The sequence below is a fragment of the Melanotaenia boesemani genome, chromosome 17 (genome assembly GCF_017639745.1).
Source record: "Melanotaenia boesemani isolate fMelBoe1 chromosome 17, fMelBoe1.pri, whole genome shotgun sequence".
Lineage (NCBI taxonomy): Eukaryota > Metazoa > Chordata > Actinopteri > Atheriniformes > Melanotaeniidae > Melanotaenia > Melanotaenia boesemani.
In genome coordinates, this window is record NC_055698.1 from 15,821,930 (window position 1) to 15,840,450 (window position 18,521).

Here is an 18,521-nt window from a genome sequence, read left to right on the forward strand (position 1 = left end):
AAGTATATTTTCTAACATCCCAGTTTGAATCCTCCAGTTTAGTCCAAAACCACGAGTTGCACCCCTGACTTTGATTTGAACTTTCACCCTCAGGGAATTTTAGGTTCAGGCTTTGCCTTGAAGGTTCAAGAACAGCACAGACAGAAGCACTTTGAGAAGAGGAGGATGCCTGCTGCCAATCTCATACAGGTAATGAGAGTTATGTGGGTGTTTTACATTCACACTTAACTGGGGAAAGTTAAGTTTTCCTTGAACCCTGTTTTGTGTGCTTTTTCTTAGGCTGCATGGCGCCTCTATTCCACCGATGCCAAACACTCCTATCTAACAGCTACATGGTACTTCTATGACAGCATGCTGCCTTCATTCAGGTAGGTGCACCTGTCAGTGGATCCATCCAGAATCAGAAATCTGCTGTGGCTCTTGTTATTTAAAACTAAAAGAGTTTAGAGTTGCATCACAGAATCTCATAAGGCAAATACTAGAGTAGATTGTAAAAACTGGTTTCTGTTTCTTTTCATTGTGAGAAAACAACGTATATCACACCTGCTACCTTTTGTTTGTGAGCAAGTTTTTAATTTAAGGGTTGCTGTAAATGAAATAATTTTGATTAGCTATCCATTTTATTTGGAAAATTATATAAATTTATTTTGTTCTTAACAGTGGTTTTATTCTTTTGCACATGTCAATTCAAACATTTTTTTTAAGATTGAACATTTTTTTTATGTCTTTGTGACAAAAATCAAAACTTATATCAAATACATTTTAATAAGAAACACAAATAACTTGTTTACAAAAGCATTTCTTATAAATTTGGTACTGAACTGAAAATAATTAACCCATAAGAGCCCGGCGTGACATATTTGTTACATACAGTTTCTGAGACATTTTGCTTCAATTTATGGTAAAAACTTTGCTCAAAATCCTGTTGAACACAATCTGATAATTCATTCTGTCCCCTAATAGATACCCAGAAGCAGAAAAATCACATTATAATATTTTTAATATATCACCCCCACCCCCCCCAAAAAAGTAAATTTTTTGTTACATTTTGTTAAAGGGCCAAATAAAGACCTCATATTAAAAATTTTTTACTTTTCTTACCATTTTTTCATGGGTCGGGCCTTAACGGGTTATTTTAAAGGAAGTTGTGTTAGATCATTTGTAAAGAGGCTCATTCTGTTAAAGGGAGACACTGAAACCAATCCAGAGGGCAGAAGTAACAAAAATAAATAAAAGAAAATAAGTAAAATTACTGAAGGTTAAAATGGAGCAATAAAAATAGATGTAATGTACATTAAAAACATAGTGATGAACTACCAAGATTAGCAGACATGGGTGAGAAATAAAAATATTTAGTTAGAAAAAGTTTGAGTGATTAAAATGCTCATGAACTTATAATGAAAGTGACTTAATATTTGTGATGTGAAAAATAGTTATAAATTTTCACTTTATTTGATAAACATGTTTTGGTTTATTTAAAACAGTGTTGCTCTGATCATTAATTGTGCTGGAATTAACCCTTTCACACCCAATCCATTGCTGGCAACATAAAATGACACTTGTCATCCCATCCCTGGTCTATAAAGGGTTAACAAAAAACACAAATTGGCATTTATGATTTAAGCTGAACAATCTTTGTCACTCATTATATATTAACTTTCTCCCTCATTTCAGTTTTATTTATATCAATCAGTGCTTTTTGCAATTATATGATTTATTATGCAAATGAACGACAGTAGAATTAGATATGTACAAATTTAAATAAATACTTTCATGTGGGATTTGACTGGTAACTGGATGCATATATTTTAAAAAAAAATCCATATTAAATGTGCTAAACTGACCAAAGCCATAAGAATCTAAATCTAAATCATAACAATCTAACATTTTTAGTTCCCTTTTTCAACACTTAACTTGCTCAGGAATTTAGCCAAATTACTGTAAATCCCATTATCTGCAAAAATTACTTGTTTTTCTTAAATAATTCACTCTTAACTGAAATATTTATAATTTAGCCATAATTTTCTTTCACCTTTTACCATTTTTTTCTAATTAAAATCTGAAATGTTTAGGTGGGAACTCCATTTAACTTGACATGGAATGTTATATTCATGCATTAATTTGACTAATATTTATTTTCTTAAAAGGAGGGGAATATGAGAAACATAAACATGCATCTGTTTTATGTAAACATCAAGTGAAATTTTCATCTCATATAATTATATAAGTTTGCATGAAAGTTTACATCCGGGGTCCAAAATTATTTCCTCTGAAGGTCAAATGTGGATATATTATAAAAGTGGGTGTCATTATGGTTGCAAGTAAATCATATGAAATGCGCTGGCTGGAACTAATTTGACCTGAACGTCCATTATATCTTACGTATCGCTGCTGTCGGGCAAAAACCTCCTATCTCCAAAACTGTCATTTTTCAAAAAATGAAAAAAATGGAATGGTTTTGTCATAACTGGACATAATGTCATCAAACTTTGTATTGTGTTTTAATCATATATCTTTGGTTAAATATTTGTAAAACAACAAACAGACATGACCAATAGTACTGATTTATGAAGGAAAACAAAAATCGCGAATTTTGGACATAGGAGGTTTTGGCCCGACAGCAGCGATATGTTACTTTTAATTTATTTAAATAAATCCATTTCTCTAATATTTTGGGTCTTCCGTTTCACAGTGTCGGAATAACTTTTCATCTTGAGCATCATCCTTGAAGGCGATGCTAGAGATGAGTTTGCATGCTAACAACTGGAGTCGACTACTGTTGGTCAAATAATGCATCATGCAAATTTATTACAGGTACAAATAAAGTAAAGGAAAGCACAATTTATGGTAATTTTTTTTAGTTAATTTGCATAATCTATTGACAAATTGTAAAATTTACTGTACTGATTATTTACTTTTCTAATTTAATCCATCTGCTGATAATGTCAATTTACAGTTAAAGGTACTTGGGCAGGGTTAAGATAACATTCATGGTTAGACGTTCAGTAATCCATGGTTAGGCTTAGAAAACTTCAGTTTCAGTGCTCACCAACACAACATGACACCAAAAAAACTCCTTAACAAATCGCTGTCATCTCAACGTTTTTAAAGCATGGTGGTAAAAACTACACTCTATTGCTCAAGTGGACAAACATTTTTATTCAGCAAATTCTGTTGAGACTGGATTGCACTGAGCCAAAGGAATTAATTTTGGACCCTGTGAACATCTCATTTCTCTCATGTAACCCTCTTCTTTTGAGTGTTTGGACCATTGATTTGGCCTTTTGTGGCTTTTTCCATTGTTTTAAGTTTTTTTTGTTCATTTGTCATGTGTTTTTTGTTTGTGCACGTGGGTGTCAGAGAACTGACGCTACTGTTCAGTCACCTCCAGCGACAACGTAACACCAAGAAGGTTCTCCAGAACTCCTACCACACGCTGCTGTCTGGGCTGCGGCCCTACAGCTCCCCCTACCTGTCGAGGGACAGGTACGCACTTCGCCACTTCTTACAGCAACACAGTTCATCCTGACAGGTGGCCAAAAGTCTGATCCCCAGACACAAGTGAAAAAACAGTATGTTCAACTCGTGTACACATAAAGAAATTAAGAAAGGGTGCTCCCAGAGCCTTCTGCATGGAGGTGCTAACACCACTAAACACTTCACTAACATCATCTGAGACCACTGTGTTGCAGGGCTTCCAGCTTCTCTGTGTCTTTGTCTGGCTAGCTCATACTCTCGCCATCTCTCCCACCTTATGCCATTTACTCATGGGCTTCCTCTTCCTGTCCTCCTCTTTCTTTCCCTTTATGTCCGTTGTATCTTTTTCATGGCATCCATCATCTCTCCTCCATCTGTTCTCAGGAAGGCAAAAGGTCCATGCAGGTTTGTTCTACACGTCATGAGCTGTGCTTGTTGAGTAAATAGTATTAATAGTTAGAATGGGCTTACGCCACTAGATTTGTTAGCATATACCTAAAATTTTAATCAAGGTTAAATGGGCTGATATCGGATTTCTGCATGCGTTTTAAGAAAGCGTTTTAAGGTGTATTTACTGGTAAAGTAAACTGTTTTTTTAAAGCAGCTTCTTTTACACCATGATGACTATACTCAGGTGAAACGTTACCTGCTACCTTGGCATGATCCTTCACCAAAACCCACCTTTTCCTATCTAACTGAATATGTCTCTATAATCCAAAATTGCCTCTCAGATGCACAGTTAAGAGGAGCAGGATATTAAAGGGCTATTTGGAATATTGAGATGTCAGACTTCTCCCTTTTAACTCACTCCTCTCCCGTTTTTTTCTCCCCTTGGCTACCTATTACGTCACAATGGGTTCTTCGTGTACCCAGGTTGTGTCCCTGAGCTTCTTCCCCTCCTCACCCCCACTTCCTCCACTACTCCCCTCACCCTCTCTCCCTCTGCCTTGTGTGTCTCCCCAGTCAGCTCCTTTCTAAAAAGCGGGGTCTCTTCCGGATTCATGCTGGCCGCAAGCAGAGGTATCCACGGCAACAAGCTTGTGCACGGGGCACGCTACAACGTCGCCTAACGAAAACGCAGCTCTTACACCTTTAAATGCTCATTCTGCTTACCTGTGCCTGAACCCTTTAAATATTTGTGGGGCGATGTAGTGACTGCTGAAGCATCAAAGAGGAGTTGAATTATTGTTGCATATAAGAGCAGATACCAAAATACCATTTAAATTAGCAGCAATGGGCTACCAATTAAAGGTTTCAAACAGGCTCTACATGCTGGTCCACAAATGTTTGCATTTATCATTCACTTTAAAGACATTTTCTATATTCAGGTTTGTTTTAGTCATAAATCATAGATGGTTTATGACTGATTAATTCAATCCATGTTTTTCCTTTCATCAAAAGTCTTTGATGAAATATAAATATAAAAAAACTTTAAAAGTTTAAAAAGCTTGAGATAGTTTCATGCATCAGTTTCTTTTCTTTCTGCTTGGTTGTTTTGACTGTTTATTGTCTATATATTTCTGAAAAAGGTGCAACAGACTGATCATGCATTCTTATTCCAGACTTGCCATAATGATCTTGTGTGCCCAATGATCTTGTGTGCCAAATGATCTTGCTTGTGTTGTATTTTTGCAGGGGTTTTAAGTGCTTCTGTTTGCATGCTATATTCTTTCAGTGTTTTAGAAGCATTGAAGTTTAAGGTTCTGAATGCACCCAGACCATTTACTTCCTTCCCCAATGGCATGCAATGGCCTTTCACTCTATCTTCCCGATTTCTTCCAGTCTACCTGAAGCATTTCAGATTGCTTGTATGAAATGCTGTTTCCACTAACATTCTTTGGCTATTTAAATTTTAATTTAAATGGCTCGCTGCTGTGCATCACATGCAAGACAAAGAGTATATCATCGAAAAAAAAATGTCTGAGTGAACAACATGGCTGGAATTGCTCTGTGGTGCATGACGTTTGCGTTGCCTTATGGATCCGTGACAGTATGCAACCTGTAAGTGGCTGTAGAGTGGGAGCCGTCCACAAGAGCATGCTACAGCAGCAGCATTAGGGGTCAATCTTTTGTAAAGTGGCTGCCAAATAGCTTTTTTTTCTGTGAATAGATGACTTGACGTATCTGGCTGACTTGGCCTGTGGTGAGTGGTACTTAGTACTTAATAAGACATGTTTTGTATGGCTGCACAATATTTTGATGCTTATACACTTTGCTGAAGGGATTAAGGTGGCTTCTCTGATGGTAGGTGGAGCATTGTCTGCCCTCACAGCATTAAATCAGATTTCAGTCTGAGTTTGCTGATTCAATTGCTAAGACAGGCACATTAAAAAAAGCTAATCTTTGGGGCAGAATCAGTTCTTAGCAATGTTGAGTGGTGCCTGTGGTGAAACTGCATCTTTTCTAAGTCAGCTACACTGTCCTTCACTGAGACGAAATATCTGTTTGTGTCTCTGTTTTGTCTCTTTTTTTTTTTCTTTTGTAATCGCTGTTAATAAAGTCTAAAGCCATTGTTTTTGTGCTCTCTCTCTCTCTCTCTCTCTCTCTCCCCCAATTGCTAACTTCCTTTTAACCAACTCAGGCTGCCATTCTGCTTCTTTCCTAAACTCCCAGGATAATACAGAGTAGTTATTCTTGAGAACCAAAAGCATTGTGTGAACAGCGCAATAAAAAAGAATTCACTGCCTGTCATTATCCATAAATAGTACAGTCTGTATGTGTTTAACTGTTTTGACTTCACTGTCAGCAGTAAAATGGGCTTCCGCGATCGAATCAGGATGAACAATTCCCGTTCATCCCAAACCATTCGGAATAAGGCGTCACCACTACCGCCTGGCTCCAGTGTCCGCCGCTCTCCCAGCCAGGAGAATGTCCCTGAAGCTACCAGTCCTGGAAAGGTCCAAAAGAGCTGGAGTTTTAATGACCGCACACGCTTTCGCACCTCTCTTCGCCTCAAACCTCGTCCCCCTGTGGACGGTAAGCAGCACACACACATTTAATTAACACTCAGAAAGAATCATAAGGTTCCTGACTATTTCCCTGTACCTGGGCCCAGTGGAGGGTGTTGGAGAGGACAGCGTGGAAGACAGACCATACTGTGACGTGACCATGGAGGAGGTGATTCCAGCAGTGAAGACACTTATAAGAGCTGTCAGGTGAGATATTTGTTTTAGCCTTTTCAAAGTTATAAAATAACCTGAAATGCATGTTTTTTAGTAACTGGGGGAAGAATCTGGAGCACCTGGGGAAAAAAAATCATACAGGCACATTTAGAGCCTGCAAACTGCAAGGAGCGTCTTCTGCTCCTTACTTTCTGAAGGAATCCTGTAGCGACGGTCTGGCTTCAACATCCACAGATCATTTTCAGCTCATCAGTCAAGTTTTAGGGATGAATTTTTTCACTTTTAGTTAGATTTAAGAAGGTATTTTCCACTAAATGATGGAGAAAATCTTGGTGCATTTTGAGCATCTCATAATACAGCTCATAGCTACGGGCTAGACTGGCTGCGCCTCTTTTCATGTACACAATAAGGCTGCTCTGTTCATACAAACAACCAATGCAAGTATACCAGACCAGGTACAGTCTACATTAACAGACAAACATGGTATGCTTCCATTTAGGTGCTACCGTGTGCAAATTGAGCTGACAGGGTAGAAATGTCCACTTAGGAGAGGTAACTGAGCCCTCCTGCAAGCAGGGTATGTTCTCTCATGTGACCTTGTTGCTCATTTAGCCTGCTTTATTCAGCTGGTTGTCTGTAAGGTGGCATGAAAAGGAGGCTGCTTACAAAGCTCACACTTGCACACACACGTGCGCACACACACACACACACGCATACACATGTGCACACCCATAAATGCAAGCACCATCCTGCTTGAGTATCACAGTATAGTGCAATTGAACAGAGACAAATGATTCTGTACACATGAGACAAGGACATCTGTAAATAAGATCGTTGTTGATGATGATCCAACAATGATGTCAGTTTCTATCACTGCTATCTCTTATCTCTTCCTGTAACTGAAGCACCAATGCCTTTATGTTACAGTAAAATGTGGATATATTATAAAAAAGGTACCTTATTAACAGGTGTGCACACAGGACACCATAATAATAATGGCTTGCAAAACTTATGCAGTAGTATTTTCTGTGAAGAAAATCTGACATGCAATGAAGCTTGGATGGAATTTTCTATATTTCTGCATAAAAATCGCTTAAAACACAAAAACAAGCTCTTAAAAAAAACTAATAGAAAACTGAACACTCCTCTGGAGCCTTAGCAGTTAGTGTGCATGTTGATAAAAGTTGCTGCTTCATACCCTCTTCTGCTGACCTGTATGTTGCTTTGTTTGCTTGCCAATATTTTGTATAAGCTTTAATAAAACTGATAATGATATCAGCACAAAATCCGCCATCGGAAAGCCTCATCAGCCATTCTCTATGTGCTGCAAAGAAAACGCAGCATTATACATTTTACATTCATTTCCTGTGCAGTCCACCAAAATGCCAATTAAGTATTTTTTGTGAGAATGCAGCAGAGAATTCCTGGCCGTAGAGAACACACAAACAATAATTGTCCTACTGATGACTCACTTTCTATTAAGATTAAGTTGACGTACAGATGCGGTGATGTTTTCAAGTTCTGGCCTTTCTGGCCTGAACACATCAAAACAAGCTCAAGCCATGTTATACCATGACATATGAGCAACAGAGCAACGGAAGATATGAAGTGATTCATGATCCAGAATATGTTTTATTTTACAAAGAATAGAAGTTTTCTTGAAACCTTGTATTTTCTTTAGCATGAACAGTTTCAAAATTTTAAGGTTTGTATTTTACACTTTTAGTCATTAATTTTAGAAGTGGCTACATTCAGTAAATCCATCACAACACCTCATATGTACAAAAGTCATTCATATAAATTAAAAACAATTTTGGATCCAACACTGACCCCTGTGGGACACCATAAGCAATGTCCAAGCATGTAGAGGAATCTTCACCCCCTCTTTGCAAATTGCTGTCTTTGCTGTAAATAATGTCTCATCAAGTACAACAGCACACCGCTGATCCCATACCATTTTAGTCTGGTAATTAATATGCAATGACTAACATTTTTTTTTTTAGATCCAAAAATATTCTGATTGCGTGTTGCTTCTGATCAGTAGCGTTTATTTTTTCCTTAACTGACTCAAATATTGGAGTACAAACTCGTACATGGTGATTTTGCAGCTCTGTTTCTGGAACCCTCTTTCTTTATGTGTACATTTTCACAAATATAAATGTGTATTGAGAAGCAGACATTAATATATTTCTGTTCTTTAACTGAGACATGGTGCCTGTTCACAACTTTAAGGGGTTGACAACCACCACAGCAACATGCACAGTCTCCAACAGACATTTTTACACACTCACACAGAATAACTGCATGGAGTTTTTCACTGATGGAAGCAGAAAAACTACAATTGCTAGCAAACATCTGGTGCTGGGACCAGGCTGGTCTCCTGGGGGGAGGTGGGTGTGGAGGTTTGAGGGGGGTGTGATGAAAGCAGTTTATAATGACTCTATTTTCTGGCCCCTGGTGTCAGCATTGTAGCCTGGTAGCTTTCCCCAAGGCAGTGTGACACTGCTTGCGTGGATCCATAGGCACCCCTAAAAGAAGTATTCCTCTGGGTGAACATTTGGGATTATGACATATAAGCCACAAATGATACTGGAAGATCTAAGATGAAGGCATAATTGTTTAATAACTAGACCAATGGGATATCTCATTTTGTTCTACAGTAAATGAGAACAAATAATTAATCTTACTGTTTCCAGTTGATTATTTGGTTGATTTGTCTGAACATAGTAATATGTTACTGTACATACACAGCAGGTAGATGTTCACCGTTTCAGAGATGCAATGTGATATTGTGTGACAGCGTAATGCCATTGACAGGGCATTATATGGTCTCTTCTCGGGTTTGCGCTTGACTCAGCAGATAGCTCTGACCTCAGCTGCTATGTGCTGCAGACAGTAAAACGAGGGAGTTCCTATAGATAGTGCAGGTGTGTAAACAGCAGGTGTTTTCACCGTGTTAATACACACATAGGCATGCAGCATCTAAGAAAGGGTCGTGATTGATGTCAGTGAAACACAGTAAGACTTTAGTGCTGAACCTTTACTTTAAATGCATTGGTTTATCAGTGCTTTAATAAATGTGTATGGTGTGTTTATGTATGTAGAGAGTGATAAGGGAGCAAGTGGAGGAAAAGATGAAAAGAAAACAAAGCCTGTGCTCTCTCTGCTGTACCTCTAATCATGCACAAATCCAATACTGCACAAAACACACATTTTTTGCAAGTTTGCATTCTCTGATGAGGTGCCTGCTTTAGTAAATAAATAGTTTGGGCCTGCTTACCATTTATAGCAATTTGATCATGCATATTTGTCATTGCTTTTTTATAGCTTTCAGCTGTAATATTTTTAATAGGTTATTATTTTTATGCATCATAATAATCTGCTATTCATATACCCCTGCATGTGGGTTACATTTGTTATAGTTATAGCTAGCAAAGAATCAGATATCCCCATGCAGTGACTCATTCTACTGGGCCCTCCTTGGCTCCGTGTCAGCATAACAGTCATTTTTAATACCCAGATAAAACCTTGCCATTGGAAACTATCATACACCTTTGCTGAATTGCAAAAATGTTTGCACTGGCTTTGCAAGCATTTTGAGACACAGCTGACATTTCTCATCCCTCCAGTCATCACTGTGTTGTAACATCTCAACTTCCTACCATTGGGAAGATATAATATTTTTCAGTGAGTTGTACTGCAAAATGACTGGGAGTTGTGAGGTGGGAGAGTGAGGCCTGCTCAAACCTGGCTGTGTGTTATTAAAACCATTTCAGTGACCAGGAAGAAGAGTCAGCATTTTTAAGGAACCTTTGGAGGAGCTGAATCTAAAGCAACCCGCAACCCCTCCTTTTCCCTTTCAACCTTTTCTTTAACCCACACCTGAGACCAGTCCTGGCTTTAAAAAAAAAACTGCATCCACCTGCAAAATAAGAAAAGACTGCCTGCAAAAATACCCCAAACGCAGAAGTCATCAAGAAAGAGAGTGCTGCGTTAGGGGGAGGAGTGCACTGATGGCTGCTAAGGTACCAGCTGCGGACCAGCTCCTCCTCCTTTCGCTCCTCTACTCCTTCGCTTGCACCTTCCCCTTTACTTTATTGGTTACTACACAACACAGTTTGCTGTGTATGACAGCTGTAAATGCAGGAACTGCAGATCTCAATAAAGGTTGAAGTGGTTATTTTAGAAAATATTTCCTCTCACAAGTTCAGGTGTCACATCACCCTTGTGCGTGTTGATGTGTGCATACTTCTGAATGTGTTGATACACTCATCTTTGCGTTGTTGCTATTTCATTTCTGTGAGCATGTGAAGTTTTTTTTTTGAGAGGTAGAAGCTATTTTACTTTTTTCTTGTTCTTTAATTGTTATGTCTCTGTTGTCTTGCTTTGTGAAAGATCTAAACGCTTGGAGAGAGGATTGCAAAGGTGTAAATCACAGGCGGGGGCAGTGGACTTGGACCCTCTGTATCCGGAATAAAGAAATATATTTAAATAATATAAAATGTATTCTAAACACTTTGCTAATTGGATTTATAAAGTTTAAAAGCTTAGAAAAAGGTTGTGAATTTTTGCAAATATCCTGGCTGACTCCAGATTTGTTGCTTTATTATAACAAAGGCTGCTTCAGCACTTTGTCTAACTACTGACAGTTTTTACACTTTATGTGCAATTTGGTAAGTTTCCATATGAGGAAAGGGCTAAAATAACTTTAACCAGGCTAACACAGTTTTGAAATCAACCCCCTTATGTCATTTTGATTTGAATTGTTCTAGTTAGAGTTAGGAATATCTAAAAATTCTCATGGTTAAGTAATACACCAGAGAAAGAAAGAAAATTATCACAATATTAATATATGTCTTACAGAAAAGAAGTGCTATTTCAAGTCAAGTAAACACATTTATTATTCTGTAAAAGCTTTTCCCCCTTTGTCAGACCCACCTGAGCACAAGTAGCTACTTAATCACTATATATATATCTATATATATATAGATATATATATATATATATGTAATTTGCTAATATCAGTCTTCTTTCCCACCAATTTCTGGTTGGGAAAATACTTTTTTTCTCGCTTACAGTTTTGTGTCTGTGTTAACATTTAGTGTGCAGTCAGTATCATTAGCACCAGTGAAGAGAAAACTCCCAGCCAACAAAGCAGCTGGACAGAGGCATCCCCAAATTTCCTTCACTTCCTTCCAGTTCTTGCACATCCTCTATTCCCTCCAGCTTGACATCCAGCCAGAACAACTTTGGCAGAGGAAATTGTCAGGGATGTGTTTGCCTGGTACAGTAGTGCTGGGTCAACAATCCTCAGTGTGACTCCTTCACACTGGGTTGTGGGTGGTGATTTTGTGCCGTGTGCACTGGGGAGAGGAAGCCGCTGTGGTCCACCAGTGGCTCCAACATGACTGTCACACAGACAAAAGAGCAGAAACAGGGGATAGAATAGAGGTGTGTTATTCTATCTGCAGAAATGCGCTAATTGCTGAAACAGCAAGTACTGATAAGAAAATGTCTCTGGGAAATGCTCTCTTCATCTCAGTATACCCACACAGTGTGACTGCTTCTTTATGGGCCTGTTTGTGAATGATAAGTTCATGCTGACTCTAATTAATCTTGTTATTCACAGGGTGGGCACCATCATTTGATAGCTTCCTGCCCCTGCATTTTTCCAAAGGTTTACTGTGTTTCCATTTGTGTTGAGGAGTGGAAACACTAAAGTTTTTTTTTTTTATATATAGCCAATCTCTAATGAGGAAAGTCCCAATAAAATAACCACATTTTTTCATGGAGTCTTGGCCAAGAAAAAGCACCTGGACATCCCACAAACTGAAGTTACAATAAAGACAAACAGATTATAAACAAACTAAAAAAAAGCCACTAATATAAAAGGAAACTAAGAACAATGACAAGGCAATGATTGCATTTTAACATAGTTTTTAAATGATTAAAAGAGAAAAGGTGAAGTTGTAAGTTTTATGGTGTTTTGTAGACTGTTCCAGCTTGACTGTTTCAGCTGTTGTTTGCAGGATCCTGAAATTCTTGGTGGCGAAGAGGAAGTTTAAAGAAACACTGCGTCCATATGATGTGAAAGATGTCATAGAGCAGTATTCTGCAGGACACCTGGATATGCTGGGCCGCATCAAGAGCCTGCAGATGAGGTAATAACAATAAGGAAAAAAGCTGCTTGCTGAGGTATTTCAATATATTACCCATATCAAAATTTAAAATGACTTGCCAGCTATTATGATCTGCAAAGTAGATAGAACTTTAAGTTTTCTGTTTTCAGTGCATTAAACAACAATGCATTGCTTGTTGGCTTTTTAAGAAATTATTTACTTTTTAAGGTGTATATGTGTTTGCTGCATGTGGGTTGCAGTCATCTAGTACTACATCTACATATGTATTGGCTTCAATTTGGAGTTGCAACCAATGGAATAATCCCAGATTTACCCACAAACTATTGTGGCATTAAAAGCACATGAAGCCTTCTCTAGAGTAAGTAATATATTATAATATATTACTACTGGGCTACTGTAGTAATATAATAGAGCAAAGTGGCAGGGAGAGTGACCTGCTGTTGTTTTGGATGTAACTTGATCATTTTAATGTAATAAAAACAAAATAATCTTAAATGTCACACCTTTTTACTGCTATCAAAGCACTGATATTATTTCATGTTGTGTTTATGCCAACAGTTCATCCTAAATGTTACACACTGAAATATTAAAGGAGCAGTGAAAAAAATAGTGACATCAAATGGCTGCTTGTGCACAAGCTTTTTTTTTTTCTAATTAGCAATTTGTGCACACTCAGTTTCTCTAATAAAATCCTCTATTAGCATTTTATTCTACTACAGCACTAATAATAGAAGAGGAGGAGGCAAGGACAGACATGAGAAGGAAGGAAGTGAAGTATTAAAATATTTCAGCTTCAGAGTCATTATTGATGCAAACTAAATATGACATGTGGCACAACTGGATCATTAACCAATTGTTTAGTTGCAACGTAACATTTAATTGAATTATTTCTGTCATATAAGCATTAGATCTGTTTGTGACAAAGTACTCAGTTTTAGTTCCATAAGAAAAAGCACGATACACACACCATGCCCCCTCTCAGTTGTCAGAGGTGTCAAAGAGGTGTTTTCTCACTGTACCGTGTTCTGTTCATGTAAAAGGGTGGACCAGATAATTGGTAGAGGAGCTGTTCCGCCTGATAAGAAAGCACGCTCTGAAAAGGGGGAGAAGACCCCACCAGAACTGGACCCACTGGATGAGCTAAGCATGATGGGACGTGTAGTTAAAGTGGAGAAACAGGTAATAGAGAGAGAATTTTATTTTATTTGTGACAAATATGTGCAGCAGTATCCTTGGTTGCTAAAACCTAAAGCTAAATATGACACTTTTTGGTTGGTAAGAATTCACAATCCAGCGCTTGTGTGTTTTATTTAGGTACAGTCCATAGAGAACAAGCTGGACCTTCTGCTCAACTTCTACTCCCAGTGCCTAAAGAAAGGTTCATCCCATGTCACCCTGTCCTCTCTCCTGGATCCCGACCTGACATCTGACTATCACAGCCCCACGGACCAAAGAGACCTCTTCCCCTCGGCTAACACACTCAACATCTCCCAGTCTGACAGCGGCAACTTGGAATGACAATGAGATGACTGTTCAAACACAGACACAAACCCTTTACAGTACGTCTTCCTTAGGCTGAGTCCTCACTCTGAGCAGCCCAGCTTAACCGTCTTCACCTCACTTCAGATTTGTCTGCTATGATTGCCCCTCCCCATCTCAAATTTGCATCCTCAGCCCTTTTCTCGGAGTGAATGTTTTCAGAGCTGAGACAGAAGCCACTAGATGGCTCCACCAGACTAGGAGTCTCAGCCAAAGCTGCTCACCGCACACGCCTCTCGACTCACTGGATGAGGATGGAGAAAGGACACATGATCAAATAGTACTTGACTAGTGACCCACTCTCACCCACTCACCTCATGCTATTTATCTATACCTACTTTAAAACTTCAACTGTAGATAATCAGACTACAAGAAGAGTCTTTACTCTTTCTTGGCCACTTTAATCAACTCACTGAGTTTTCTAACTCAGCTGATGTGCCAGTCATTTCTTCAGTACTTTGCCATTCATACATTGGGATGCCATTGCAGTATTTATTGCTTTGATGACTGCAATGGGTCTATTCTGCAACGTCGCAATGACTGATAAGCACAGACGGAACCATCGACACAGAAAGAAGGTGCTCTCTTTGACCTGGATCGGCAGACTCAGCTGGCAGCCAATACGGTACACAGTTCCACCCATACAAGGGAATTTTGACCGTGTAAATCCTGCTTTCGTTGCTCAGACTCAGAGGAATGTGTTGGAGTGAATGGTGCATACTGTATATTGTTTGTTTTGATTTCCACCCCTTTCTTAGAAGTCTGGTCTCCAACAAGCCCACTTGCAAAAAACTCATTGTTTTCTGTTTGGCTGGTTTTAAGGGAGAAATGTTCAGATTAATTTAGGATTTAGTAAAGACAAAACATTCTGTCATAGGTCCGAAATCCCTCTTTTGCAGTGTTTCAAAGGCTATTGTGCAACTCAGAGAATTTCAATGGCCTAAATTGATGGGTTTTTTTTTTAACATCTTGTTTAAATCTGCTTGTCTTGCAGCCCACACTCCTGCCATGCATGCTCACCAGCCCTTTAGATGAAACCCCAGATCCTCGATCAGATTTGAGGCATGAATTCTGCACTGCTTCTCATCACTCACACCTGGCCTCGAGTCAGGTTTACCATTTCAGCTGCTTCAGATTGCTGCTAATGTGTCACAACCCCTTTGGCATGAGGATAGTTCTCACTTCTTGTTTTCAGATGTCCAGTGCACGTGCAGAAACTTTATGGTCAGTTTGAAGTAGTTTTGAACAATAAATAATACGTAAAACGCATCCAGGTCAAATGCATGAATCCCAGATCCTAATCCTCATGGACGTGAATGAGTCTTCAAAACTTACAGCGTCAAGGTGTGCAGCATCCCCAAAGGTGTTGCAGAAGTTCTCCTCTTCTTTCTACTAATGTTTCAATCTTAGGAATGTCGGCTCACTAAATGTTTTGCCGTTGGAAAAAACTGGAGGGTGCACAAATGCACACATGCAGACACATTTATTAACAAAAGCAATTCCTTTACTTAAATACTTTGACATTTGATAAATATAGAACTTTTTTTTCGTGTTTAATTCTTTTTTGTCATTGTGTTGGTGAACTTGATTTTATTGAATTTCATGTAACCTAAAACTGAGGAGGATGTTTTTTTTTTTATGATTCTGGTTAAACAGAATTTAGAATTTAAGTTAATATATTCAATTTAGTATGAAATGATCTTTAGATAAATGTGGCATTTTTAACAAATGAAATCATCACGACTGTAACCACAGACAGCTGATCAGTTTTACACACTTGCAGAGCTCAGATGTGTGTTTTTTTTAAAACGTCTCCACATAATTGGTGACAGGGCTTCAGCCAAGAAAGCATTCATCATGCTGTTTTTGGCCAGTGAGAGTATCTTCTGTCCCATTAAAGCCAGTTAACTCAGGTGCTTCACTTTTCTATTTAAGCGAGGCTATTTAACAATGAACGCACTTCATTGCTCTGTCTGTTTAGATCTGTTTATGATTGGGTGGCTCCTGCTGCCACAAGGAGTAAATTGGCTTTTACAGTAAGAACTTTTTTATTGCTACCATTTAAATCTTGTGTTAATTTTAAGGAGAACTGTGCGGTAGATTTATTCTTTGGGCTGGATTATTAGAGGCGTAGTTAAACTGAACAGCGCTGTTGTTTCATTGTCACCTGGAATGTTGAGCTTTATAAAAAATATATGTGAGATCAGTGTATTGCATGTTGTTGTTTCATGGTGGACCCAGTATTAGAGGAAAAGAAAAAAAAGACAAAAAGAAAAACACAAGGTTGTCTACTGTAAAGTTAGACATAAAAAGCAAATGACCTGTGCCTTCTTTGCCCTCGTTCTGTACATGATAGGGTGCAGCTTTATATCTCTAACTTATACCTGCTTGGATAACAAATGTTTCTTAAAAATATCACGAGAATGCTTTTTTAATTTTTTTCGCAAAACCTTTAACAAAGAAACACCTTGAGAATTATTGTAACGATTTAATCTTTTACAGCTGCTGTAAACTTTCATATTTTTTGAGAATATTACTGTATGTTCAGCATATCATCATACCTCTACCAGGTCCTCCTAACATAGACACCAATACTGTATCTTAACACCCATCATATTTGGAGGTTGGAGGCATGGACATTTGTATCATCACAGGCATGTGTACTTTCATAAGCATGAAACAGATCTGAATAGCTTCCACACAACTACCTCTGAGGCTACTAGGAGGCGCTAGGAAGCTGATTAGCAGAAACAGAAACTGACTGAATGCGATGCATGACTCAATCTGCACGTTCTCGTTTCTCTATGAAATGTCCTTCCATCCGTTCATCGTTCACTGACTTGCTGCCATTTGACATTCCAGCTCATTGTTGTTTAGCTGCTCTTTTAGGTGTTGGAACTGTTGCTAACGAATAAACATGAACCGATCAAGCAATAAGCAAAATGCTGACTCAACACAAAGTCTTCCAATTCCAGTTGATGAGCTCTATATAATATGCCACCGTTTGTTTGTTTAATCAAATGTATTTGATCTTACAAAAAGGTACAAAATGTCTTTCTGCTGAGGATAAAATTAGATCACGTGACTAACTTATTAATTTATTTGTTTCAATAAAGCTCTTTGGACTGTATGCTTTTTTTGTTTTTATTTGTGGTCTGCAGGTTTGGATATGCAAGAATAGCAGAATTCTGCTGCAGGAAGTAGGCATTGTTTTTTACTTTTTCAAACCAATTTAAAAATATATATATTTTCTATATATTCTTTAATTTTTTTCTATATAAATTTTTTAAGCATAATAAAGAAAAAAACATGGGGTATTCTATTTTACACACACACATATACCTATATATGTATATACACACTTACTGCATACAGAAACCATTAGTGTGCAGGTGCATAGACATGGAGTGTTAAAAAATATAAGCAAAAAATAAATTAAAGATTTAAACAAACTAGGAACGTTTTGAGGAATTTTTTCCATTGTAAAAATATCATAAATAATTACCAGCTTTTAATGAAATGGTTGGTTTAAACCATTTTCTCATTTTTGCCTTTCTGGCAGAAAAGCTAAACAGATAAAGTATTTTAAAGTTTATTGTCTCTGATTTAACCAACCTAAAAAGAAATTCACTCCAATTAAAATTAATTTACTTCCCAAATATTGTCAGTAGTTCTACATAAATTTCTTGCCAGAAAGGTCATGTATTTAATAAGCCCAGAACAGCCTCTTGAGATCCACAGTTTCTCCACCAGCCTGATGATCCAGTTTTATGGGATTTCTGGAAAGGTGTAAAAAAATGATCTAATAAGACATTTGCAGCTAATGGTCCTCCATGAATTTGAACATGATATTTACCTCTGCCAAGGCGGACGTCATGCTTTTAGTGGTTTTGGTTTGTCTGTCTGCCAGTTGGCAACATAACTCAAGACGTTATGGATGGATTTTGAAAGAAAAAAAAAAAAGCCAGTAATTCTCAGAAAGATAAGGAACAAGTGATTAGATTTTGAGGGTGATCCAGATCACCGACTGGATCCTGGAATTTTTTAAATAGAGAACTCGTCCCTGTGGGGAAATAGGAATAATTTTAAAGACAAGGTCATGGGAGAACCATCCAAACAACTTTATTTCTTCAGACAAATAATTTTTATCAGTTAAATCAAGCCATATTTTCAAAGGTAAATTTACCAGTTTGTTTACCTTCTCCATTAAGTTTTTTTTTAATCAATCTAGTATCTCCCAAAT

At 37.9% G+C, this 18,521-nt stretch overlaps 1 protein-coding gene across 3 annotated transcripts in view; it reads left to right on the top strand.

Annotated features, from left to right (window-relative positions):
- LOC121656472 (potassium voltage-gated channel subfamily KQT member 4) overlaps positions 1-17,408 on the top strand; it is a 52,893-nt gene extending 35,485 nt beyond the window's left edge. The window contains exons 7-15 of one of the 3 annotated variants that reach the window (XR_006013398.1): positions 94-189; positions 280-368; positions 3,361-3,486; positions 6,224-6,453; positions 6,533-6,632; positions 12,629-12,760; positions 13,780-13,918; positions 14,054-14,903; positions 15,273-17,408. Coding sequence is in view for 2 of the 3 variants with exons in the window: in XM_042011479.1 (XP_041867413.1) it covers positions 94-189; positions 280-368; positions 3,361-3,486; positions 6,224-6,453; positions 6,533-6,632; positions 12,629-12,760; positions 13,780-13,918; positions 14,054-14,257 (1,116 nt within the window). In the remaining variant the exon portion in view is untranslated. Of the gene's footprint in view, positions 1-93; positions 190-279; positions 369-3,360; positions 3,487-6,223; positions 6,454-6,532; positions 6,633-12,628; positions 12,761-13,779; positions 13,919-14,053 lie in introns of all 3 variants that reach the window. The other 2 variants (XM_042011479.1, XM_042011480.1) reach the window with 2 other exon arrangements.
- The last annotated feature ends 1,113 nt before the right edge of the window (positions 17,409-18,521 follow it).